General features: G+C 42.7%; 2 protein-coding genes and 1 long non-coding RNA gene across 4 annotated transcripts in view; 2 read left to right on the forward strand and 1 right to left on the reverse strand.

The window, feature by feature from the left end:
• mRpS9 (mitochondrial ribosomal protein S9) overlaps nucleotides 1–2,470 on the forward strand; it is a 23,985-nt gene extending 21,515 nt beyond the window's left edge. Inside the window, exons 13-14 of the mRNA XM_084588780.1 lie at nucleotides 385–463; nucleotides 2,395–2,470. Of these exons, the coding sequence (XP_084444906.1) occupies nucleotides 385–463; nucleotides 2,395–2,407 (92 nt within the window). The 3' untranslated portion in view covers nucleotides 2,408–2,470. The remainder of the gene's footprint in view (nucleotides 1–384; nucleotides 464–2,394) is intronic.
• The window catches only part of LOC146207580 (uncharacterized), a 19,096-nt gene extending 15,088 nt beyond the window's left edge, over nucleotides 1–4,008 (reverse strand). The window contains exon 1 of one of the 2 annotated variants that reach the window (XR_014703892.1): nucleotides 3,873–4,008. This is a non-coding gene — a long non-coding RNA (uncharacterized LOC146207580). The remainder of the gene's footprint in view (nucleotides 1–3,872) is intronic. The other variant, XR_014703891.1, reaches the window with a different exon arrangement.
• On the forward strand, nucleotides 3,080–26,415 carry LOC146207581 (uncharacterized). The gene is made up of 6 exons (XM_084588771.1): nucleotides 3,080–4,185; nucleotides 6,558–6,729; nucleotides 8,713–8,961; nucleotides 10,684–10,977; nucleotides 12,836–13,786; nucleotides 17,166–26,415. Exons 2-6 carry the CDS (start codon nucleotides 6,559–6,561, stop codon nucleotides 17,508–17,510), a joined length of 2,010 nt encoding a protein of 669 aa, XP_084444897.1. The 5' UTR covers nucleotides 3,080–4,185; nucleotide 6,558; the 3' UTR covers nucleotides 17,511–26,415.
• The last annotated feature ends 81 nt before the right edge of the window (nucleotides 26,416–26,496 follow it).

Raw genomic sequence — 26,496 nt, forward strand, 5'->3', positions numbered from 1 at the left:
AGCAGCAGTTTTGCCATAGAAAGAGCAGCCATTGTTGTAATGGTAGCTGCGCTTACGACAGCATAAATAAGATGAAAAAGTCTCCTGCAAGAAACCAAGAAGGAGAGCTTACTTCCCACACTTTCTTTCTGAGTGCTACATGCTTTGTAGGCTAATGCGTAACTTAGCTGAGGTGCTGCCTGCTGTTTGCACTGATCTTCCATGCTTGCAAAGGTGGTTCTGGGTTTCATTTCATTGTGCTGTCTTCTCCAGGGGCACCTTATTCTAGGATCGTTCCAGAGGCATCTTTTTCTAGGATCGCGAAAGTGCTGTTAGAGGCCTTCCTTTTGAAACCTGAAAAATGTTGCAGACGTAGTGATTCTGGTCTTCCACATAACTTTGCAGCTGGGTTGCTTACAAGGGATCCTCGTCGCAGGGAGCGCAAGAAGCCGGGGCAGGAAGGCGCTCGCCGCAAATACACCTGGTGAGACTTCTATCTTTTTTTCATTCTGCAGTCCCATATAAGGCTGTGGCAGGAGGAGACAACAAAACAATGCGCAAACACAGTCGCAACAGTTGGCGGCATTATGCTGTGAAAGACGCATGCTTTTATATAGGGGTGGGCAAACCTTCTCCAAAAAATAGGAAACTTGTTCACAGTTACACTTTCAGGTAGTTTGTCAGGACCAGGCAGCTTCTAATGAGAAATCACATCTGTCGCATCAGTGAACTGTATGATGGACCATCATTTTGTGTAATCAAGTTGAGTTTGTACAGGGTCTTGAATATTTGGGGGCTGGGATTTAAAAAATTCCTATGCAAAATCTACTGCCCCATTTAAGCTGAAATAGCATTCACAAAGTAGCATATCGTCTACGTTATCTGAAAAGTGATTCAACATCGGTACTTGCCTAGATTTTCCAAAATCGCGAAAAAAACTGCTCTCGGCGGCGTGCACAATTTTCGCAGAAGAGAGTCGAAAAGCTATTTTGACATGATGCGTCATCTGTCGAGCAGTGAGACAAGCTCCATCCCGGCCGTTGGCGCGCTTGCCTCGCTGCCCGACAGATGACGCATCATGTAAAAATAGCTTTTTGACTCTCTTCTGCGAAAATTGTGCACGCCGCCGAGAGCAGTTTTTTCTCGATTTCGGAAAATCTAGGCAAGTACCGATGTTGAATCACTTATCAGATAACGTAGACAATATTTTGCTACTTTGTGAACGTTATTTCAGCTCGAATAGGGTAGTAGATTTTGCCTAGGAATTTTTTAAATCCTAGCCCCCAAATATTCAAGACCCTGTATATATCCGCAAGGTTATAGGGATTTCATATGACACAGCTGTATTGTAGAATTGGGCAGATGAGGGTTTTGTATGTAAGGACCAACTTTGTGTCTAGTGGAGCAACATGTAGTGCAAGTCGCTGAGCCTTTGGAGGGCTTTGACAAGAGCTGCTCAACTGCTCTGTGTCACACTTGTCTATTTGGGCGGCATTGGTCAGCGGCCGGTAAATAATTTGTAACGGAATTTCTTCTTTCTTGTTGCTTTGCTTTCGGTTCTAACAGTTTTATGGCGGCTGCAACATGAAAATTTATTTCAGCCCTCGTGCGTCATTGAAAAATTGTGATGCAGCAGCCATAATATTGGTGTTTTTTAAGTGCTTCATGGGATTATCAACTTTGATGTCAAAGCTACCATTCGGCTGTATTTGCCAAGCATGGGCAAATTCCACTTATTCTGATAAAGCTAATTAAGGTGCTTGAGTCTCCATGGATACTGTCGTACTAATGACTTGAAGGTCATTGCAAAGAGAGAACACACAGCTCCAATTTGGCTTCTGTACTCCTTCGGAAATTTTCGAGCTCATGTAGATGTCTGAAGTGAGCCCTGTGATCCATTTTGCCGTCTTTTGCATAGTGCTGCACAGTATAGGAAATATTTGTGTCATTCCACCAGGTACTACCTCTGTATATGCTTCCATTGGCAGTATTTTTTTTTTTCTTTTTCACTTGATAAATAGCTGGCTTGATTATGTTTTCATCAGCAGGAATTTTCACCTGCTGTTTGTTCTTGTCATAAATCAAAGTCCGTAATGGTAATTATGAAAGCCAAAATATTGTTTAGTATAACTTAGTCTATGTTTATGAGTCTGCTGATTAGAAGGCACAGCTAGGGTGTGGTGTGCTGTATTAGATTGTTGTTCAAGTTTGAGTCATGCTAGACTAAAATAAATGTTCAATGAAATGATCTTAAAGGAGTATATGGACACTAAATTTTGGTTGCATGTTTGCTTCTCATTAATGATGTGTTAGATATTACTTCACATGCAAGCTTTCCTTTTTTTTTTTTCTCCACATTTTAGGTAACACATTTCCCTAAAATATGGTTTATATTGTTTTCTTTTATCATTACAGGCTCAAGCGGTAGTGTGCTCAAAGAAGACATCAGAATGGCAATAGTGATTTAATAAATGTTCAGATTACCGGCCGTAGTTCGTGATGTTTTTTCCTTTGCTTTGGAGTTTTGATTCTTTAGGACCGTAAGTGAGAACCTCGAAAACAGTGCCAAAAATTTGGATGAAAGGTTCCTTGAAAAGCAGACTGTGAATGCTTTTAAACGAAGTTCCTGCATAGGCAGATTTGATAGCCGCGTGTGTGTGTGTGTGTGTGTGTGTGTGTGTGTGTGTGTGTGTGTGTGTGTGTGTGTGTGTGTGTGTGTGTGTGTGTGTGTGTGTGTGTGTGTGTGTGTGTGTGTGTGTGTGTGTGTGTGTGCGTGCGTGCGTGCGTGCGTGCGTGCGTGCGCATATGTGTTTTAAGCATAAAAACTGCGCGATATATTCACAAAACTGTCTACTTTTTTTCTTTTTTTTTCAAATGTTCAAATATACCGCCAGTAAACCTCGATGTAGCTGCATGTGCAACTTTATGTTAACGACATCAGCATTAATTAATATAGCTTCTTGAACTTTTACTTGTTTTAATTATTGAATGAAACGCCGCAGTCAGGGAAAGAGGCGACTGAAATCCTGAAATGGCTTACGCACACCAACCTTGCACCAACTGCTGTAAAGGCGGCGCCACTAAACGCCCGAAAATAAACGCTCTTTCTAAATGTCAGCGGCAGAGCCCACAACAGCTGAGGAGGGTGGGTGCCATCGCGAAACTGCAATCATTTGGAGGAGGGGACTATCGTTTAATCAATAGTTTTCGGGACCTAATTTTACCAATTTAGTGCACTACCAGATCATTGGTTCCAATCGGGACCTCGGCTACGTAGAAGACAGCAGATTGTAGCAAATCTGTTCGTCGAACTGCTCGCCTGTGTTTCGGCGTTTGGACAAACTACTATCCTCGGACTGCGCCCTGCGCCGCATGTTAAGTCCTGGTGTGCTGCTCCCGGTTCCTGATGCTATCGACTGCATGATCAGTGCGTGCAAAGAACTACCGAAAGGCGAAAAGGCGCTGCGCAGTTGCTATACCTCCACAGCCATCGCTCATCGGGCCACCAATCGAGGCCCATGCGCCGCGACTCCAGATTGTGCCTCGACAACCGCCTTCGGATCTACGACCCTGCGATATCAGACGACAGAAGGCAGCTGCAAGCCGGAAGCTACAAGGCTATGCTTCCGTGGACTAAAGAGCAGCAATAACTGAACAGTAAAAGGTGGCTGTACAAACAGTACAAAGGCGGTGTCGTTTGCACTGCATCCGGTTCCCTCGGTTTTACGCGGAGGTCCCGTATGCAAAACGCGTGAGCGTTACTTGGACAAGCGCGCGCTACCTGTGGTGGTGCGCTTGTGTAGCGCTGTGCGTCTATCAGGCAAGTCACGTATGCCCCGCAACAGCTGATGTAGTGCCAGCGCTCAACAAGTGCGTTTGCCTCACTGTCCTACCTGTGGTCCTAGGTGCCGTTGATCAGCGGTGTACACAGTTCACATAGCAGATGTCCGGCGATATTGTGGAAAGCTCCTTGCCAGATGTTTTGAGTTCAGCGATAAAAACTCGGACGGGATTTCTAGTTACGGCTGGGCTTGCTGTGCGCGCAGTGCGTCGTTGCCCCATTTGTTGTGAAACCTATTGAGCAGCCGTCGCGCGAGTGTGCTGCGCGGTGTATCGAGGTGGAGTGGTGTTGGCGGCAGACGCATTGGATCGCCGTAGGAGAGACGCACCTACCTCGGGCTGCTGCACCCTGAGGCTGGTCCGCAGGTCAGTTTCGACTACATATATTTCTGTTCTTGCATTGCTGCCTTCAGTTTGTTTTCGAGTGTGGTCGTAGCTTGCTTTCGGGAAGCGTTCCTTTTCTGTTCCCTCTCAACTCCTTTTTGTACTGAACTAACTGCGTTAAACTGCGGCTGTGGATTGTGCTGTCCTTCTGCCATACTTCTGTCTGTTCAACACAACACCACAAGAAGGGTGGCCTTATTCAAGTGATTGTCTGGCAAGCAGTTAATGTTTAACACCGAATACACGACTTAAATGCAACCGACTTGAATGTATGTGCATTATTCATATACTTTGGTGGTGCATTTGCTTGGAGCTTTGATGGTGTTTTATTAATCTTGGCATATTTTAGATATATAGAAATACAAGGAGAGAGAGCAGAATGGAAACGTGACATGTTAAAATCACTGCATGCTACGATGCAGCAGACACTTTGCATGTTGTGTGTGCCATCTAATCTAAACGCTTATTATATGTGCCATGAGCTAGTTCCACTCATTGCATGTATGCATAACTGCATGCCGAACATTGGTATAGCATTATTGACAAAATAAAACGAAAATTTATTTTACCTACCTTTTGCTCTGTATGGTTCCTGTGGTTACTGCTTTATAAGTTCTAGAGGACAGTGAGGCGAGGAAAGCACACTAAGCGAGGGCTGCTGTGTGGCTTAAGTTGTGTTTGCTTCATTAATTATAGGACGAAAAATTTGTACAAGACAGCAGATGCCACACTCGAGCACACATCATGTTCACCTCCTGACGTGAACATCCATAAAAGACTCCATACAACCCATCCATACAAGAATATTCATACAAAACTGTATTACTACAGTTGATGTTGCTTTAGAATTTTTTCCCATGATATCGACATGCTCCACATCAGTTGAAAAATTGCTGTGAAAAAGGCCTCGGCAACATTTCCTTTGGAGGCATAATAAGTAACACATGACAGGCTGTTCTTTAAAAATGTTTGAAAGAGCTTAATTATCTTAAAAGGGCATGGCTGCAGGCAAGTTGGTAAAGGATTATAAACCAGAAGGACTGCTACAACACAGGACGACATGACACAGCAGCACAATGCTAGTACCAGTGCACTTCAATGCAGTTGTTTGTATCACTCTATCTCCTCCTCCTTGCTAATTACTAATAACATGTAGGGCCTTTGTTTTGGCATCATTGATGTTGTTTACATTTGCAGTCTTTATTGGGAGTGCGCAAGCAGCTTTATGCACTGCAGGAGTTGTCACGAGGACATGTGGAACAAAGGAGCTGACAGGGGCATGCACTATGCGGCTCATTCTCTGGACTCTTGGCAGAAAGGAAGTGTCGCAGGAACCCCTCTGTGTGCCTGTAAAATTTCTGAGCATGCTTAAGTGTACTGTGTACTTTTAACTAGGTTTGTAGCCTTAAGTAGCTGACTGGGCCCCTCACCAAGTTTCAGAATTTTGAAGGGCCTTGTGATGAATGTTCTGCCCAATGATCTGGTCATTCTGAGCAGTTAGAACACTGACATTTTCGAAGCAAGGTGAAGGTGGAAATCTAGCAAAGCGGACGCTAATCAGGACCTTGATGCTTGAGCTGCTTGTGATGTCAACATGATTGGCATGAAATATTTTTAACAGCTTGTGCCATGTGCTATCTGCATGGTAATTTGGTTTTACATGACCTGCTGACGTTTTTCTAGGTGTCCCAAACATTTCACTCGGTTAAGATAAGCTAGTTGACGGAAGTTCATGTCATTTTCTATTTTTGGAACCATCAGAGACACGTTGGAAGAGGCTCTGTATAGTAGTGTCAAACCTGCGGTTTGCAGAGTAGAAACTAGAATGGGGGGGATGATGAAACGTTTGAGCCATAGATGTAGGAAACTATCGTACAAGTGTGGCCACGGTGTCACATATGGTATAGATAAGTTAGCGCGCATAGTGCCAGTTGACACAAAGTTAACCATTTCATAGCATTTGGCACTAGTCTTGGATATTTTGTACTCGAACAAATTTAAAGACATAGGTGTAGAAAAGAGGCATACAACACTGACACATATCTATGCATAGCTCATATTTTTCATGCAGACAATGTCTTCTTATTGCTTGTGTATGTTTTTTTTCTCATTCTGCCTGGCACTGTGTGAAACTATTAAATGTACGCATTTTCCTTGTCATCCTACTATATCTGTGGGTTGAGCAGACACTAAAATCATTTCTATTGGTAGCCAGCACCTGTGTTCTCTGCCTTTTTTTCAGCTTGTTTTGCACCTTAAAATAAAGTGCCATGTTAGCTTGTCATATTTGCCATTCTTTGATGCATTTTTAGCTCTTTAATGAGGTATCCTTTGCGTGGTTGCTTTTCTTCCAGGATGGGTGCGCTAGTGAGCAGCTTCTTTCAGACGGGGGGACACCTGCTGTCACCGGGTGCCTCTGAGAGCACACGCCGAGTTGTCCTGGCATTGCTTGAGGAAATGCGGTCCCGAGAGACTTCCCATATTCACTGGTCATCGATTGAAAGCTTCATTGTGCAGATACCAAAGGTATCTGTTGCATCTTTCTGACGCAAGACCTGTGTGACTTGGATGTGTAAACATCCTAGATATGCCATTTTTCTTTCACTTTTGATTGTCATACCAAAGTTATGCTCTGAGATCGCTTGTTCACCAAACAGTTCACAATCACTACGAGAAAGGTGCCGAGATTGTTCCAGATATTTTAGGCTTTCGACATCAGCCATGCTACGGAGCCATATTCTGCACAGTGCAACACTACTTGTATGGTCATCGGTTTTGCACACCATCTGTGGTCCAATTCTCTCACTGCTTTTCACCTTTTCTTGTTTATTTATATCCCTTAGGTTTTTTGAGCTTGATAACTGATGCTTGGCTCATTCTAGTGGAACGGACTAGCTTGCGTAAATAACAAGTGAAATGTGACTAGGCGGTACTCACACCATTTCTTGGTGTCACACAAGACAAGTAGTAAAGACCTCTTGAGGAAATGAAATGCTGCATAAACCAAGGGATGAGTTAAAAGGGCAGAAAGTTTAACATCACCCCCCCCCCCCCCCCCCCTTGCCATTCATGCCCGAAATTTCACTTATGGAAAATCATGTTAAAATCTATTTTCCAACCAAAAAGCCCTAAAAATTAATGGCTGAAATGGAACTGCCCCCCCCCCCCCCCCCCCCCCACACACACACACCTCCAGGAGTGAGCCATAAATTTTCCCTTGATGTAAACCGATTAAATATGTTATGTAAAAGGATAAAGATGAACGAAGGTAGATGAGAAAGGAGAAAAGGAATATAGAGCTTTTACTACTCCTGTGAAACCGTTTTACTTCTTGAGGCTTAGTCTGAGTGCTTGAAAAAAACTCGAAAGGAAAAAGTTCAATGACATCGACTACTGTGTTTATTGTAGCTGCATTAAATACATAACAAGTCAATCAGCCTTCAAAATAGTAGAGTGGCCACAGATGTCTAAAAGCTGATAGCTTTAAAAACAAGTTGATGGAAATCATTAAGACACAAGGGGGTCAATGGAGAAGAATGAAGCCATAAATGAGGTGTAGAGGAAAGGAAACTAATACAACTGTGCAATAAACTAAATATTAATGGCATCCACGGAGCAAGGTGATAAAAATAGCTGTTTAATTGCACCAAGGTGAAGCATAACATGTTATCTGCACAAGCCTATGAAGTTGCAGTACTGAGATGCTACTGTGCAAACACATTTTAACTTGGTAAGCACTAGTGGTAGCATTGTGCGAAGCATCCTTTAGGGCTTCTTTTGCAGAAAAAAAGGATAAACTTTATTCTCATTGACAGAAAAATAAAAAGCAGCAAGAATAATTACTTGCATTCTTGAAAAAGATATTTTAAAACTTTGGGCCTTGTTGCAATACTTATGGCTTTGTATAAATGGATGGCAGTGTCTCAGATTTTAACTGGTACTGTTCTTTTGTGAGTGCTCTCAGAAGGTATAAAAACAGCATAAAGAAAAAGGCATTCTTAGACTCTACACTAGGTGATGAATTTTAATCACACAAGGGCAGCTCTCAGCAAAGAACACCACGGCACAAAATGCTTTTCTTTATGCAAGGTTGGGCCAAAGACTTATTTTCTATGTATTTTACTTTAGAAAAGTCGAGCACCAGGTCAAGATGAAACTTGTTCTTATTGTATTACTAGTGGTATTAGGTAGCACTTGAATGTTCTGCATGCAAGGAAGATGCACGGACTACTAGCTAGGACACCACTGTGGTGGCTGTACTCTAGAAAATGAGTTCTACTCTTAGTGTTTGCTGCAGCTCTTCGTTGGAGGAAAAGTATAGAGACCTGCATGGCACCATGTGTTTCTGAAAATCTTTTGGGTGCTCAGTGCAAACTATTTTCTTTTTCATAGCTTTTCACAGCTGTTTGGCAAGTAAAGTAAATAATCAATTTGGTACATTTAAGAATGGGTTTCCTGCCATAATCGTGTATCAGCTCGTGACGGAATTCAATTCATTCTCTCTTTTAGGGCGAAAATATTTTGTCAGTGGTGGGTCCGGACAACTACAACCTTCTTCAGCGTGCTATCGGCTTCAACTGTGTGGAGCTGGTGCGCTGGATTCTCGGCCGGGGATGCGACGTCAATCGAGGCGTCTGCAGCCTGCCTCTACACATTGCGGCCTTGCAAGGCAACGAAGAAATTGTAGAGCTGCTGCTGAAGCATGGTGCTCGTGTGGACACAGAGGCTCGGATGTGCTTCCCAGGCCCACATAATCAGGTATGTCAGGCTTTGCCTTAACCCGTAAGTATAACAGGTCCACTGTGTGTACACGAGAAGGCAGAAGGTTGTTGAGTAGTATAGAAACGACGTTTTGTGGGTCATAAAAACCATCAAGATCAGCTGTGCTCAAAACAACCACAGAAAGTAGTCTGATGATAGACAGTGTGCTACGGCATATATTAAAAGGGGCAAAGTGGGCCAAGATGGTACACCACGCAATAGAAAGTCATTTGCAAGGCTAGCCACCCCATCTCCCATCCCAGCAGCGTATTGCCATTCCCTGAAAACTGCAGCAGTGGAAGTGCTGGGTGGCATCACTAAAGAATAAAACACAGCTAAAAGGAAGTCAATAAAGCTCTATGTTTTTTGAGTATACATTGCACTGCATAAACTAAAATGCATACACAATAAAATAGTTGGCTGGATTAAAATTGCTTGCAGTAATCATCTGATCATGCCAGTTGCGTCCGTCACGCCATCTTTAGTACGTTGAATTAAAAGGAATAAGAGCGCATTTAAACACCGCACTTCCCGTCGCTTCTGTGGCGGAATGGATTAACACCGCGTACCTGATTGTAAGACGTGTTTGATTCCTGTAGGTACAATTTTTTATTTTTTTTTAAATTCACAAAATTCAAATAAATTACAACCATATTTCCCGGGATATGTTCCCCTTTAGGTTGCATAATACCATATTTTTGTTCTTAAAACCAACAAAACCAGCCGCAAATGCTGCCAGGATGTGACGGTATGACAACGATTACACTATACAATTACCTTCAACGTAATTAATTCCTGTCTTTAGTGAGTGTATGTTACCTTGTGTTCAGAGACAGCTCTCAGCAACAATCGCCTTTTAACATGCTTTAAATTTTTTCACGCATTTATGCCGAGGCAATTTTCCAAGTTAACTTATTCAACGTCGCAAAGATGGCGCGACGGACGCCACCGATGACTTACGGTCTTTGCAGTAAGTAATTTTAGTCCATTAAAACTATTTTATTAATATTGCATTTCAGTTTCCGTACTGCACTTCATGCTCGAAAAAACGTAACATTCTGCTTTATTTTTGAATGACGCACCCGGCACTTCCATTGCTGCTGTTTTCGGGGAACGGCAATACGCATCTCAGCACAGTAAGACTTTTTCATTATAGTGTACAGAGGCCAAATATTGTTTTATTATTTTTTTTTTTTGTCTTATTCAGGGCATTAGCAAATTCAAAACACCATGTGGCATTTACTTATGCTTGGTAAATAATAATATAATTTCGTCTCTAATGTTGTTTCTGTCTTTGAACAGCCGAAAGGTGTTCATGTCATTTAAGTTGTCTTCAGTCTTCAGGTCATATAAAATATACAGAAGTAGTAGTATTATGGTTAATAACTCATTGATTGTCATTCCTGCTCTTGGACCAGGCTGGCGCAAGAGTTGTATAGTAGATTAAAATTGCAAGGCATTCATGTATCGCAGCTCTCGTTTACCTCACTGACCTAAAGTCACCTTTGACATAAGACCCACTATTTGGCTTACTATAAACTCTTTATTTTGTAAAAGCGAATTCCTCATGGTGATCCATGTGTACTAATGTTTTAAGCACTGTTCTAAAGGAATAAAAAAAAAAAAGAAAAAATGTGGCAGAAAATTTATTGTCCGTACTCGATAGGCAAAGACTGCTGACGGGACATCTTGCATCTTCTTTCTTTCTTCTCATGCCAGGCATGTGAACTCTGCAATTCAGTGGGAGGCTCTGGTCCCTCTACGGACCGCTACTCCGAACGACTGCAGTCTGCGGAGTACTATGCCATTGACGGAGACCACTCGGACATCCTAGAGCTCCTTCTGGCCCAGGGAGAGGACAGCTGGCTCCCTTGGCAGCAGAAGCGGCCACTGCTACACTTGGCTTGTGAGCGCGGTGCATGGAATTGCGTCCGCTTCCTCGTCGCCGAGCGCTCCGAGGAGCTCAACCAGTGTTATGATGAGTACTACCCCATCCACCAAGCTGCATTACAGGTGCGAACTTTATAGGCTGCCTTCAGTTAAATGCACCTGGTAGGTTACAAGTTGGTTCACACATAAAGGAACAAGAACAGGCAGTTCAGTGCTGAACGTGAAATGTAGATCAAACTGCGGTCAAATGTAGTAGCAACAGCTTCTATGCAGTTAGGCTAGTTGGCACAGGTTTGTAAATGTGATGAGAATGTGGTGCATTATGTTCTCAGTATTGAGTGCAAGGACATACACTAGTGCCATCTCTAGGCAGTGCCCTCATGATGATGGAAGGGCGATCACATGCATCGCTGTTCTGCTCTGCAGCTGTCTTTTTCTTTTTTTCATTTATGGCTTTATAGTCGTATACAGCCCTTCCGAGCCAGTAAATCAACTTTTTTGACCACGAAGCACCTCATCGAGCGAACACGCTGCCACAGAGCAATACCGAGCTTTGTCCATTGCTGAAACAGTACAGTGACCGACATTTCACAGCTGTGATTTAACACATTCTACATGCAGTATGCAAAGCTAGCTGTGCATTATGCAATGCCGATGCAGTACAAAGGGCCAGTCGTTTTTGGTTTGTGCCAGCAGATGCAGAGTTGTGTTCGACTTGCACAAAGCAATCCTTAAACGCTTAAATTGTGGAAATGTATTTCAGCCGTCTGCTTCGGCACTGGCCTGCTACTGAGTAGGCAGCTTAGCTGCAACTTCGTGACTGTAACCTTGCTCTCTAAGCTGCTTGTTGCACCCGTAGCAGTGTGAACTTACTGCCCCCTTTTCAGTGTAAATAACCAGGAATCTCACAGCCTTCCAGAACCTGAATTGCATGCAACAGTGGTGCTCGTGCATTTTATTAATGCGTGCCATGGAACGCGCAACAACGGTTTGGAGTCCTTGATCACCGAAATACAACCCCAGCAGTGTAGATATAATTTTGTCTCTTATTTTGGGATGGCGTCACACTGTCCTAATGCCTACACATATTTTTCTCTCTTGCTTCCACCGCTGTTTGGCCGACACTTTTTGAGGATACTTCACTGCGCAGTACGATGGAACCATTTGTGAAGAGGCACTACTGGCGTTGTTTCGCCTGTGAGAAGGACTGTGGAGACACTATTTTGGAACAGTTCTTTGACAGTCCCAACAGTGCACGAAGCGAAGCACTTGACCACGAAAATCGTTATCTCTTAGTTTTTATCTCGGATATATAGACAGCCATATTCCAGGTGTTGATTATATAAACCTACCGTGATGCAGATGGTTCTTAGCAGTTCTTTAGTGCAGTTCAATAATTTGGACTTTCGGATAATTTGAATGTTTTTGCTAGTCTCTGAAAGGCCCAGTTAACGAGATTTTATCGTAATGAGCTGTCGTTACCATGATGACACCAGATCACAATATCGCAGTGTGTAATACAGGAACTTGTGAACATGGAAAAGTAAACAAAATAGCATGACCTGCTTAGCACTGTTTGCTCCAGTAGTGGGGTTCGCATCCAGTACTGACATGTGTGAGTATGTGAGGCTTAATTGAAAAATTCATCCACCTTTCATAACCTACAAAAATATGCTTCGGCATTGACAAGTTAGTGTATCCGAGACCTGCAGACTATAACATATCAGGTAGGTATAATTCATGGAATGCAGGAGTCATGAAATAATTACATTTTAATGTCTGTTAGTGTACGGTCTGAAATCAGCATCACGTAGGATTGTTCTCTTTTGCAACTCTGATCAGATGTTTGACGCATTGCTGCGATAGGTGTACAGGGTGTAAAAAAAAAAAAAAAGGCATGTGCAAGATGTTTTATTCAGGGAAGAAGTTCTCTTGCTTTTCTGTGTATCCACTTCTCACTCCACCTGCTTTGTTTTGCCAGGACAAGAAGTTTCTAGAGCTGCTCATCCAGTGCGGAGCTGAAGTGAGTGCTCGCACCACGACACAACAGCTGACTGTTCTCCATGTGGTGCTGCTTCTGGGAAAGAAGTCGGCTGAGGAGACACTGTCGGTGTTGAGGGCCCTGCAAGACCACGGCTGTCGCGAGCTCCTCAACGAGCCTGACAGCTTGGGCAACACGCCTCTGCACGTGCTGATTGTACGCTACGCGCTGGAGGAGTCGCGGCTCGGTTACCAGGAGCCGCGCCCATGGACCAAGTGGGACATGCTGCACTTGGTGCGCTACCTCCTGCAGAGTGGTGCTGGGCCGAGCATCAACCGACCAGGAAACAGTGCACTGGCATGTGTTCTCCGCCACGTTCGGGACTGGGAGTTCCGCTACGAGCTGCTGGACATGCTTCTTCAGAACGGTGGCGACCCCAACTGCGTTGGCCGCGATGGCTCGGCGCCGCTCATGGTGTGTCTGGTGCCCCTCATCAACAAGGACCCGCTGCACTCCCTGTCACACAACAAGAAGGTGTTCTACCTCAACTCAGTTCGCCTGCTGTGCCGTTATGGCGCCAACCCTAATTGCCGGTCGCGCAGCAACCTTACACCGATGCACGTGCTGGTCTTCACAGCGAGCGAGTACATCACCCTGAATCGGGAGGATGACAAGAGCAGTGCGTTCACCTTCATTCGGCAGCTGCTGACGGTGTTGCTCCAGCATGGGCTGGACCCTAATGCTCGCTTCTCACAGCGAATGCAGCACATCTTGCTCGCCCTGTTGGACCTGGTGCAGAATGCGAGGCTCGCTTCTGACTTGGAGCATGTGCATGCGCTGATGCTTGCGCTTCTGGTGCACGGTGCAGACCCAGACGTGCAGGTCAGCTCGTCAGATCCAGTGATTTGCCACTCCCAGAGTTCAGTATTCTTGAAAAAGGCCTCAAGCCAGGTAAGGCTGTGTTTTTTTGCATTTCCTACAATAGATGCCCGAGTTAAAAAAATAAATGTGAGCAAAAGTTGAGTGCTGGTTGAGTGGCTGTGCAAATGTATGAAAATTTACAGGCTTCAGGGGGTTGAGGACATTTGTGTGCGTGCAATTAGAGCTGTTATGTTATTAAATTCTATTTTGCTAGTGTACTGAGGCCCAAGTTGAAACTGAGTGGTGCAAAAGCAAAATATGGGGGTTCTGAACTGAAGAGGTTCTATAGAATTTCAGAGGCCATGCTATGGGTATGTAACGTTCAAAGCACATCATTTTGAATGTGCACTGATGGGGGCAATCAGCGAAATAGCATGCTTTCCGAGTCCTTCTGAAAAAAATTAAAATAAATAACATGCAGCACAAGCTCTGCATCCTCAACTGGAGCCTAGTTCAGCTGGACACCATACATCCAGTTGAACCTGGTTATAGTGAAGTTAAAGGGACCCATATGGTTCCTTCATTGTCGTCTTTGCTTCACTGTAACGATATGTGCCCTTGCTTGCTCTACCATAGTGTATGCTGAGGACAGCATAGTGTTACTTGTTTACTGGTACACATTTAGTGGTATACATTTAGTGTACCATCAATATGCATTGTGGGAGCCTTCAACACGCTTACCGAGCACCCGTTATGGGGTCAGATACACCAACCAAACATGTCAGCCATAATTACAGGCGGGGATGTATCCTCTGCAGCCCATGTGGACTTCATAACCTAGAAAATGGAATTTTGTTCAGCGTTTACTTCAAAATGCAGTTTTCTTTTTCTGTGGACTTGTTTCCTCAAGATTGATTGTGTGTGTGTGAAAGAGAGAGAGAAAGAGAGATGTAATGGTGTTATTACTATGCAGTCAGTTGACTTGAAATTTATCTCGCCCTTTTTGTCACCTCGAACATTCGATTTACCTGTAATCAACATACTGATAGTTGTTAACTGCCATAAAACTTCTACCAGTGGTTGATTGCAGAAGGACCAATAAAAAATGCGGCGGAAATGAATTGATATAACCTGGTTTGGTTTGTTTATAGCAACGTGCTTAGGTAAGAGACAGTTGGAAAACTTCGTGGTGCGGAGTGGGCCCGAACAGTCGGCGATCTGGCGCCCGCCAATCTCAAATCGAATGCAGAGCCCCTCCCCACACTGTGGTGGATGATTAAGGTGGAAATTTTAAATGCTACTAGCCCTCTTCTTTCAGCAATGCAACGAAAAATAAAACATTATTTGCTTTTTTTAAAAGCAAATCTCAAGCAGGCGAGAAGCAGATGACACGCTTGAGCCGCGTCTGCACCCTTCTTGCCTGAGACGCATTAGTAGACGCGATGGCTTTCATATGCTTACAAAAGTGTGTTTAAAAACGCAGATGCAGTTTTATTTTCCGTTGCGTTGCTGAAAGAAGAGGGTTAGTAGCATTTAAAATTTCCATCTTAATCATCCACCACAGTGTGGGGGAGGGGCTCTGCGGTCATTTTGAGATTAGCGGGCACCAGACGGCCGACTGTTTGGGCCCACTCCGCAGCGCGGCACGCTAGCACAGTTTTCTGTCTCTATCTAAGAACGTTGGTTTATAGGGTTTAACGTCCCAAAGCGACTCAGGCTGCGGGAGATGCCAACTGATAGAACTATTGAACAAAAATGCAAGTTAAGTTTATTTCTGAAAGGTTGTTGCCATGCCATCACCAGGCTCTTAGCAAGCACATGGGGAATCACGTACTGCATACTGATTAATTAGAGTGATGGAACTGCCTCTGGATAGTCATGTGAGCTAGAACATGAGGCCTTTGAGTTAAACTTGTGTTAACAGAGTAACGGCTCAAAGTGGGTTGGACAGTGCTGCACTAGCAGACGACATTTAGCAACAAAATGGGGCTTCCCTTTTAAGATAGTGGAGCGATACCTACAAATGCATAAGTTTTCTAGCTAATCAAATAGTAATTTCTCTCACCTTTCCTCTCATGATTTCTATATGTTAGTCGCTTCTTTCCTTTGGCCTAATGTAAAACCTACTGGATAGCCAGGCATCCACATGTCACGCCCGGTGCGCCATGGTGAAAGTCAAATTTCAAAAATTAAGTTTGGCATATTTTTAGTGCTTTTTATTGGTTTAAACAAGAAACTGCTACTCTTAGTTATATCTCATTTTAGAAAAAACTTTTCTTCGTAAAAATGAGATATCAAATGCATAGGCTTCCATGTAGGGAAATTACTATTCCTTTGTTATACCTATTATTTCATTGTAAACCATTTTGATATAGTGAGGTTCACTTGTGGCTTTTTCAAGCATCAAGAATACACAGCTCTGGTTTCACTAACCAACTTTTTGTTGTGTTAATGCTCAAGATGGCAGGCTGGCTCATTTCACCCATGTTGGGATATGTGAAAAGTCTCGATAAATGACCATGTATCACCGAGTTCGAAGCTGCACCAATGGTTATGAGAGATTGTATGCGTTGCTTTGTGTTCATTCATGAGCTTCAATGCGGCGCCACTTAGTGAATGGTTATCGAAGACTAGAACAGTCGTCCATGGTGTCTACTGAAGTAAAGAAGTCTAGTGCTGGCTTTCTTACAGCATGTCGGCATACTCATAGTGATTTTGCTGATCATAATGGCACAGTTTCTTCATATTGACAGCTTTTGCAATGCATCCAGAGAAGTGCTGTGACACTGCTTCTGAGATTAGCCAGGAGTTTGGAACCTTTTGTGCAATGGCATATTGCTTACTGCGGAGCGTGCCAACAGAATGAGATGTCGAAAAAGGCTCACCACTGCATCAACGAAATGCCATATCCAGAGATTACATCCTTCGGATATGGCGCAAGGATATGGGCTACCTCAGAAGAAACTTTCAAGGATTGCTTTTTTTCAAATGTGGTCTGCTTTCAAATATTGTGAACTGTCCAGAGAAAGAGATAAAAATATACTCCCTTGTCCTGAGAGCAGATGGAAGCATTTTGCTCGCTGTTCAGTGTGGTCTGATCTCTGGCACTAACTGTGGTGGGCTTGTTACTGGTTACCTGTGAAAACTGTTGCATTGTTATTCGTGAATACATACACATACAAATATCCCCTACGCTTTCCTTTGTGTCATTGGTTGTTACAACCTTCCTTACATATCTCGTAACAAAGCCCCTCATTTTTCCAGGCATTTATTTGCCAACTGCATATTTCTTGCCTCTTCTTCTACCTGCACAATTTTGTTTCTGACTTTCAGCTTTGTTACAAGCTAATGGCCATTCGGAATGTAGGCATGAGCAGCCATGGCTACTTATGCCTTTGCTTGCGAGTCCTGGCTTTTACCAGGTATGCCTTCATAAAGTTTCATTTTTCTTTGTCTTTGCCATGGACAGGTCCTGCACTACTACATCCATCAGCTGAGTCGCAAGCAAGAACTTCTCAATGACCCTGAGCAGCGGTTTGCTGACCTGATCCGACTGTTTTACTACACCATGGACCACCGAAAGTTCTACAGTTGCCTCAAGAGTTTCCTGAGCCAACCATCTGTGCTGCCTCCGGCAACTGCTGGCTGTATCACGCAGCTCCTGAGATCCATGTACAGCCAGCCCCGCTCGCTCAAGCAGATCTCTCGTGTGGCTATACACCAGGCCCTCCGTCACCAGGTGGCCACGCTTGTAGGGAAGCTGTCGCTCCCGGGGCCCCTCAAGGAGTACCTGCTGCTGGACTGGACGCCTTAGTTGTCCTCTGACAAGGTGGTCTCTTGCTGTGGCAGTGGTGATCTTTCTTTCCCCCCTCCCCCCCTCGTCCTTTGTTCCCTGCTGCGTCTTATCTTGCTGGTAAGTTGTGGCAATATGTCTTTCTATTTCTGGCAGCATTGAAGGGGCCCTGAGAGAATGCTTTTTGCTAACAACCCTGATACTCTCCGAGGCTTTCCTGTCCTCTCAGCTCTGATTGCACATAGAAACGTGTACAGTGACAGTACATTCGAAGCTTGTGGGTGCTTGGCCTTTTTTACACCACTGTAGTGCATGTTCACTTTTTTTTTTTTTTTTTCGGTGGCATGCTCTGCTATGAGCTCTTTTCGCCTTCTATACAAATAGACCGGCTAATTATGGAATTTAACCAGGGTGTCGAACTGGAACCGGAACCGAACAGAACCTGAATTTTTTTCGCCATTTCGGAACTGAACCCGAACCGGAGCAAATCGGAGGAACCAGTTCAAACCGTTTCGCAGTATGGTTCCGTTCCACTTTTGCTGGCAACTTACTTTCATTATTTTTTCTTTTGACACTGCTCCTAAAGCGCTCTTGTCGCTTATGTCCAGAGCAGTTTTGCACACTGCAAACTTCGCAACCATATTGAAAAATCGTCCCTTGCAAAAAGATGTCAAGAGTAAAAAAATATATATATTGCCGCATGCATAGCACCAGTCTCTGGTGCCAGCTATCGTTTCATCCCGAACACGGGTCGCCGCTGCACTGTGCAGTGGGGTTGTTAATTTAGAAAGTTGTCCCATTCAAGAGCATTCCTAGGCAATGAAATAATATCATTTAATTCGTAAGTTGAGTTACATATTTAGTTTAATATATAACCATGTATAACTCAAAAACGAAATGACGAATCTGTTTTAAAGATAATAATTATTTTCACCCATCCTGCTCTAATCGTCGGTCACTTATTATAAACGTTTCCTGAGGTCAGTACAACCAAATGGTGGCCATCACATCTGACGGCAAAAGCAATAGGTGGACTACAATATGAATTTTTAGCTTTTATTATATATTGTGACATGAAAAAAAACTCGGTATTAAAAAAAGTGGAGTAAAAAAAAAAATATATTTTTTTTCTGAACCCGGTTGAAAAGGGTCGAAGTGGTTCAAACTGGAACGGAGTGTGCCTTCGGAGCCAAAACCGAACCCGAACTCCAAAGGCATGAACCCGACCTGAACTCGAAAAAAATCCAGTTCGACACCCTGATTCTAAGCTCAGTGCTCCCATAGAAAAGTCATCATAAAGAAGGCTATCGAAAGAAACAGAGGGAAGAATCGAGAAGAGGGCATCAGGGCCTGTTTCATTCTATGGTTATATGCTGCAGGGCCTTGGAGATTGGGTGCTAAAATGTAGCGACGATTTCATTTATTGGTTTCTGGTCCTGGCCCTGCGGATGGGTGATTTAGACTGTGTTTGAGTATCCATGCCTGCCCAGTCTTGTCAAGTGTACTGTTTGTCCCTCTGGAGTCTATTCCTGGTCTCTCATATATTTGTTTAGGTCTTGTTTATCTTTCTTTTTTTGCTTTTTTATTTTGATCAGTGCTTGTGATAACAGCATACAGTGCATCTGTGGTGTGTCTCCTGAGAGGAAGAATAAAGCTCATGACTGCCAAAAGCCTACTGTGCTAAATAATTTAGCACCATGCTGAAAATGATGCAAGATTGTGGCAGGATGGAAAGGGTGAAAAAATAACTGAAAACATCTTAGATCTCTCTTTACATGCATAGAGAAAGAATGTGACTTCATTTTTGCAAATTAAAGTAAAATGAACATTGGTCTTTGTATAGTGAAATAGAACTTCAAGAGAACAGCAGCTGGCAACAACAGGCCATAGCCATCAATGTGCTGTGTTACTTCAGTTACAGTTGTAAAGCAGATCAGCATTAAAATTTTCCACTCTTAAACAAGTCGGGGCATAAAAACTAATGTGCTCATAATTTCTTCTTATTTGTTTTTGCTTAGGCGACAAGAAAAACTTTTGCAATGGACAGTTTTTTTTTGGAGAACAACATGTATATCCTATGGATTGAATAGATCAATAAATTTGCTGAAGGAAGAAGGCCTGGAGCCTTTAGTATGGGAAATACATAGTTAGGGTAGTGGTTCAACTGTGGTTATGGATGTGGGCTGAGCTATATGGGCAGGTGCTCTGAGTAACATTGGTTGTCTTTCTTTTCATGGTAAATGTCAGGTATGAAAATGGCATTGAAAGTAGTTTTCCCCTCTCTCAATTTTTTTAGCTTGCGCAAGGAATAAGAGGAAAAGGCCAAATTTGATAGTTTAGTGCGTGTTGCTTGCACAACTTATGTTGAGCAGAAAGCAGTCACTCAAAACATGCTAAGGGGTAAGGTCTGCCTTTGGTAAATTCTATACCGAAAAATGGTGATAAAATAATAATTGGTTCATAGGAAATGGAAATTAAAGGTGCATTATCTGTCATGTTCTGTGGACACCTGAACCGCACCGTAAGTGATGGCAGAAAGGGGGGAGTGAAAGTGGAAAGAGAGAAAGAGGTGCCGTAATGGAGGGCTACATAGTAATTTAGACCATCTGGGTTTCTTTAACGTGCTCTGACATTGCACAACACACGGATGCCTCACCATTTTGCCTTTATGGAAATGCAGTCGGGATGGAACCCGGGTACTCCGGCACAGTAGTCGGGCAGCTTAACCACTGCGCCACCGAGGCGATGATAAAAGTACGCCAAATCCATTTTTTGAAAGTCAGGTTTTTAACTGGAAAAGATGAGTATTTCCAGCATGTGTGTCACAATTTACTAGCTATTCAATACCAGTTCCAGTAGGTCACAGGAGAAAATTAAGAAAGTGCTGGAAACAGGTATGTGGTGAGGCAGTGTTCAGGATTTAGTGCAATTATGAGTTACGAGGCATTGGATCATGAGCTTACGTGCTGGTACAGATCAGGAGACTTTTTTTGCTAAAGTGCTGTTGGCTAGCTTAATGCCATTTATCTGGTCACCTCTGGGCTAAGTAGATTTTTCTGCTGCATGCAAGGACACTAACAACTTTAGGATCCGTTACAAGCAATCATTAACACGGTGCCATACATAAAAGGAATGCAAGCGTCATGTTCCGGCTTCCTCACTGACTAAGCAGCAGTTTTATCATTGCCTCAGTATGTGGACCACATGATGTGCATTCCTCTCAATTACCGCAGCATGCAACCAGAACACGCCAATCAAGTTTTTAGAACTATAAACTGCCTCTTATGATTTCGTTTAATGGCCCGATCATTTTAATTCAGCATCTTTAATTTTTGTTCCAGCTTCCACTACATACTAGCCTCTCGTAGGCCAAATGACCTACATTATACCCCACTAGTACTACTGCTACGACTGTAATTTAATGTCTGTTAACTGTTCTGGAAGCTAGGATGACAAAAAAAGTTCTATAATTATATCAGTTTTCCTTTATGGCTGTATGGCAGCACTTAGATGGGTCCTGAATAATTACTCCCATATTTCTAAGTTGTACAAATTGCTGTATATTGGGTCAGTAAACAAAAAAAGAAGCACTGGTGGCAGCCATTTGCTCAGTATGTGTTTACTGGTGACCATGCGCCTGTGGTGCAGTAGATTATGTTGAGGTGAAAAGCAGCACAATAAATTTGAAAAGGCAGACTTGCTTCTGAGAGGCCTAAACAAAATTTAGTCTACTTGCATGTGAATGTATGTGTTTGCTCGCTTGACAATCTTATACTGTAGTTTTTGATTTATGAAAGCTTGAGTAGTGTTACATGCAAATGTGATCATGACGTGAGGTTTTACAGTACACTGTGAAAGAAACATAACCTTTGATCGTTGAGCAAAAACAAAAGAGCAGCTGAGGCAATAATCTTGTTAAATCTTGCGATCACATTCTGAAAAGCCACTGTTTGATAGGATGATGTATCTTTTGAGCATATCACTTGGGGTCAGGAAACTTCTTACGAGCCTTAGGAAACTACAGAAATGCCATACCTCTCCGTTGCAACAGGCATTGTGGTGGTGTTGCCAAGAGTCAATCCAGTGATACTCTGACCCTATGCCTCAGTATGCATCATATGTGCTGGTCTGCTCAGTTTGGCCTTAATTTTTTTTTTTTGTTTTTGTATATTGTCCTGTAGAGTTGTTTGGAATATGAAGCAGTGAATATCATTTTTGAAGTTTTACTTTTTTTTTTGTCTAGTGAAATGTATTGTGGGCATATTTAATTCAGACCTCTGCAGGCTGGGTGTCTTTGTAAATGCTCACAGCTCCCAACTACAGTTAAACCTTGTTGATGCTTCCCAATTCTTACCATACATCTATTCATGCGTTCAAAATTGCAGGCAATGAAAAATAAGTCCCATAGAGTGTACTATTTTTCTTCCAGTTAACATGTTCCCGGACATCTTTATTTCTCAGCTACTACATTTGAATTTTTGACAAATGCTAGTCATATAATTTGTTTAGCGTCTGAAGTTTATTGTTTGTTTAGAGAGCTAAGTGATGTGCCTGCAAATGAGTGGTCCAGGTTTTATAAACAGCACGAAAAAAATTTAAACGCTGCAACAGTCCGCCACCATGATGTCTTCCTTGCTGTACATTGGTGCTAGGGGCGAAGCATTAAAAAATGATGCGGAAGGCAATTTTGATGTTCGATGGATGGACCAGATGTGGTATGAAGGTCTTTCCACATTTAAGATAATGGAAATGTGGACTCCATTCTGCGAGCATAGGAAGAGCACCTGTCCAGACCTTCTGCCAAGAAATGTTAATCGACGTTTGCCTTAGTACCACAGTCAATAGTTGCATACATTTTTTAAGGTTAAGAAGTTTGCATCATACATTTTCCCATACTTTTCAGAATGTATCAGCGAGGTTTTACTGTAGTTTAAATTTCGTTGAAGCAGCCAACTGCAAGTGTTGCTTGAGATAGCTTGGAATGATGAGATGGATATGCTGATCATTGTGGCAAGTGCCGCTCTTTCTTTTCTCACTTCCCTCATTTCACTGGCCAGGTGTGTAGACTGCTGACCTCTCTTGAAATGCAAAGAGCTCTCAGATTTGTTTGTCAAAGGTAGCAGTTAGGTGTCATGCCTTTTCGATCTCCAACAGGTAGCGGTGAGATATTGAAATTGATGCATTTTCTATGCATTGGTTGTGTATGCACAACTTCTCAACTCTGAAGGAGTGTACTCTTGTATACTGTGTAAATTGGCTTCTTTTCTGTGACTCGCCGCTTGTTCATAGTGATTATTTTTTTTTTGCACTCTTTCTGCTGCAGTCTCTCTAAGACTCCTTGCCCAAGCTTGTGCGTGGCATATTTGCAGTGATGTATGGAAGCAGCCTTCGAGCATGCGCTGGCAAACGTAATTGGTTTACTTAGTGGTTTACAAATACTGCCTTGAAATTGGTAGAATGCTTTTTGAGCATTGCCACCCCTAAAGAAGAAGAAATTAAAGGCAGAGTATCCTTCTGCTCTGTTTAACTTGTGTCTTCATGAGATATGCCCACGGACCCATTATTGGCAAATCACTGGTGGCAATGCACTGGCAGTGCAGAAGAGCAGAAATGTCTGCACATGTTTGAGAAACGCTACCCAATTGCAGCTGTTTTGAGCAGCATAATTTCCTTACAAAATTCGGTCTCCTGATTTACCTAGTTTGCTTTAACATTACAGTACTGAAGCAGCTTCCCAGTTTTAACACGCCCCTCTTATAGTACCTTGTATTTCCCCTTCCAAACCTAAGCAAATGAACCAATTGTGTCAGGTGAAGGTAATTCAGTCAGTGCAGTACGAAACCATGTTGCATATTAGAATAGATTTTGTGGGACACTATTTATCATTCCGTTTTTTATGTTGGTTGCACCCAAATAATTGGCCCATGGCATGGTTGTAAAGGCACCTGTGTGCTAGTTTTTCATTCTGGATGCCCATTCATGAGCATAGTTGCAGATTACGAAGCTAGCACAGTAACAAGCAAGCAAACTAGTTATCTTGCATTTGTGAGTGCTTTGTGCTAGTGTAACTAACCGGTCGCTGGATGGTTGAGTCAGGGCCCCTTTTAGGATGCATCCTGCTACTGGCCTATTTCATGCAAGAGGTGTTATCATAAATGTAAGGTTCGCGTGTTGACATGTTTTACACGAAATCGTTGAAGACATTTCTTTTCTATTGTATTCCTAGTCTTAATAAAGTTTGCACAGACATGCATGCTTGTACATGTGACATGGCTGCCATGGCCTCAAATGTACGTCACACACTGCCGCAACCGTAAAACCTGATGGTTTATATGTACATATATGTGAAAAATATTTTGCTAGACTGTGTGAGAGTGAAGTTTATGAATATGGTGAGCATAGTACTACACTGTTTGTGTGCAGTGAATTGTTGTTTGCCTGTTGCTGAAGGAAAGCGAGGTGAACTGCATCATGCATGCCGTTTTTGCCGTACAGGAGCTCTGTAAAGTTGTGCGAGCTTGTGAGTGTTGTGACAGTTTTGTACTAGTTACTCTCGGCTAATATCAGCTGACAGAGGTTATGCTGATAGGATTAGAATGCCTGAACATAATGGGCAACACTTCTTAGCATGGATACATTTCAATGTGTGACTGCTTCAGGACTGAAATATTCGAGTTGTGTGAATTTGCATTGCACTTTGTCCATTGCGATGCCTTGGTCTCCTCCGGTGTCCAATTGAGTTCCACCATAATGTGCAGCCAGTGTCTTAATCCTGTCCTGTCTTCAGTCAGAATAACAAATGTAGTGTTGCTGACATGTGCTGCTTTATTATGCTTTGAAGTGTGTTACTAATCTTTGTTAAGGCTTTCACTGTGCAGTCACTTTTCTTTTGTTTAGATGAAACAGGAGTATCCTATTGTGGTATGATTGAATGGCACTGTTTTGTCAGAATAGTTCAGGATTTATTGCATTTAGTCTTATCAGTTTGAATAAGTGTAGGCATTGATTTCAATGTGTAGTATGAGGCCTGCTTTGTGGTTGCATGTGTCAGTTGTTTTGGCATTTTATGTGAAGTGGTAATTGTGTGGTGTACACGTTGTCGTTGACAATATTGCTTTAAATGAGCTGCCTACGAGAGAACGCATGCATGAGTACAGCATAAGCAAGTGCCACTGTACGCAGAACTTGGCACTTGAAGCTGAAGTTATGCATGTAGTAAGTCTAGTGTTACCCAATTTTACAGGAAGCAGTGTAAAGAGAATCCAGTTATCAGCAGCGTTATTCTTTTGTGGTGTGCCTTTTGGTGACGACTGAAAGCAGTCCAGCTGGGGAAGCTTTACAGCGCAAGGCTAGAAATTTACACAGGAGACAGTTTTCCTTTTTTTTTTCAAAGTTTAGGCATACTTACAAATCCATGTGTGGCTTCTTTTGAGCGAGAATTCTGGCATACAATAGTAGTCATTGTGCTCAGACTTGTTATTAGGTACGTTGCCTGGTATATGTCTTGGTACTGAGATAATTTAATAAAAATGTGCCCTACTAAATTAAAAAAAGAAATGCATGCAGCACATTAATTTTTAGGAAAGGAGGCCTTAGTCTTTAAATGAACATAATTCTGGCATAGAAGAACAGACACCGAAACAAATCATACAGCCGAAGCAAGGCATGATGCAGGTCTTTCCTTAGAGATTACATATCCAAGAAGCCAAGTGAAAGGGAAGATATATTGTAAATTGTAACTTTCTGAAATGGCTTATGGGTTATGCTAGTGCCGGTTGCCAAAACTTCATATCAGCAACAGTGAAGGGAAATGAAAAGGAAATGAGAAATTGCACAAAGATAAGTGTCTTATCTACTTTTTATCTGCAAGCATCAAGCTGCACTACTGATGTTGAACTATTTTTTTTTTCTCTCTCTCCAGTCATCTCGGTACCGCTGTCCTTGCAACATCCTAAGGCAGAAGCTTGTTTGGTCCTAGAGCCTTGGTGTTGCAAAAGTGGCTATTGTTTTTAACTAAAACATTTCAACTAAACTTCAAATTGTGTCACAGGCAGGACATGCAGGGGATTCTTTTTTGAAGACAAAATGCTCTTAGTTTTCTTTGCTTATTGCCAGTGTCCATAAAACACAGGCTTTAACCTATATGCCTTTCATTGGAATGGCCCGCTTCTGAAAATAAATGGCCTGTATGGTCTCAGATAAGGCAGCATAACCTCATTCGCATGCCAAGCTCTGGATGTGAATGTTAGAATAGCTGTGAAGAGATGTGAATGCTAAAGAGCATAGTTGATTTTAGGTAATGGTCTTTAAGCTAAGGCCAGTATGTAGTCACCTCATATGGACTCTGCCTGAAGAGTCATGGCCCTTGCATGCAAGCATTGTGTATTAACTGTACATAACTGTTATGTGCTGTGCACATGTTTTGAAGAGCACACCTGAATGTAAGGTGTAGCAGCAACTGTATTGTATACCACACATATACACACTTTTTGCTGTGATTTTTCAGTGAGCAAACTGCCCAAATGCAACCAACAAGAATGCCATGTCTGTGTACTAGGAAAGCAGTCAAGGTGTCTTAAAAGAAAAATAAGAAAATGCCCGATCTCTGCCTTGATGCTATGGCTCATAGTGCTGGCATCATGAAACGGACTATATCTATACTTGTGGTGGTATGGCTGTGCATTTCTTTGTTGGTGTTTACTGTTAAATGTTCTTTCTCGTGCATGTATGAGCTGTCAGTGCTTTTTCTTTTGCTGTTCTTCAAGTAGTGGCAAGACAAATGCAGCCATGCTGCTTAAGAGCACCACTGTTACTGAAGATGTTTGTGCTTGGCTGTTTGGAGTTGTGGATGTTACAACACATTATCATAATAACATGCTAGTTTCAAGAATCTGTGCAAAGACTTAAATAAAATGGTTTGCAACAATATGCAGTGTCGGCAATTAAAGGTGTTAACTGTCGAGGCTTTTTGTACGTTTACTGGCCTTTGACAGTTCTGAATTGACCC

The sequence above is a fragment of the Amblyomma maculatum genome, chromosome 1 (assembly GCF_055883805.1).
Source record: "Amblyomma maculatum isolate TAMU_Amacu chromosome 1, ASM5588380v1, whole genome shotgun sequence".
NCBI lineage: Eukaryota > Metazoa > Arthropoda > Arachnida > Ixodida > Ixodidae > Amblyomma > Amblyomma maculatum.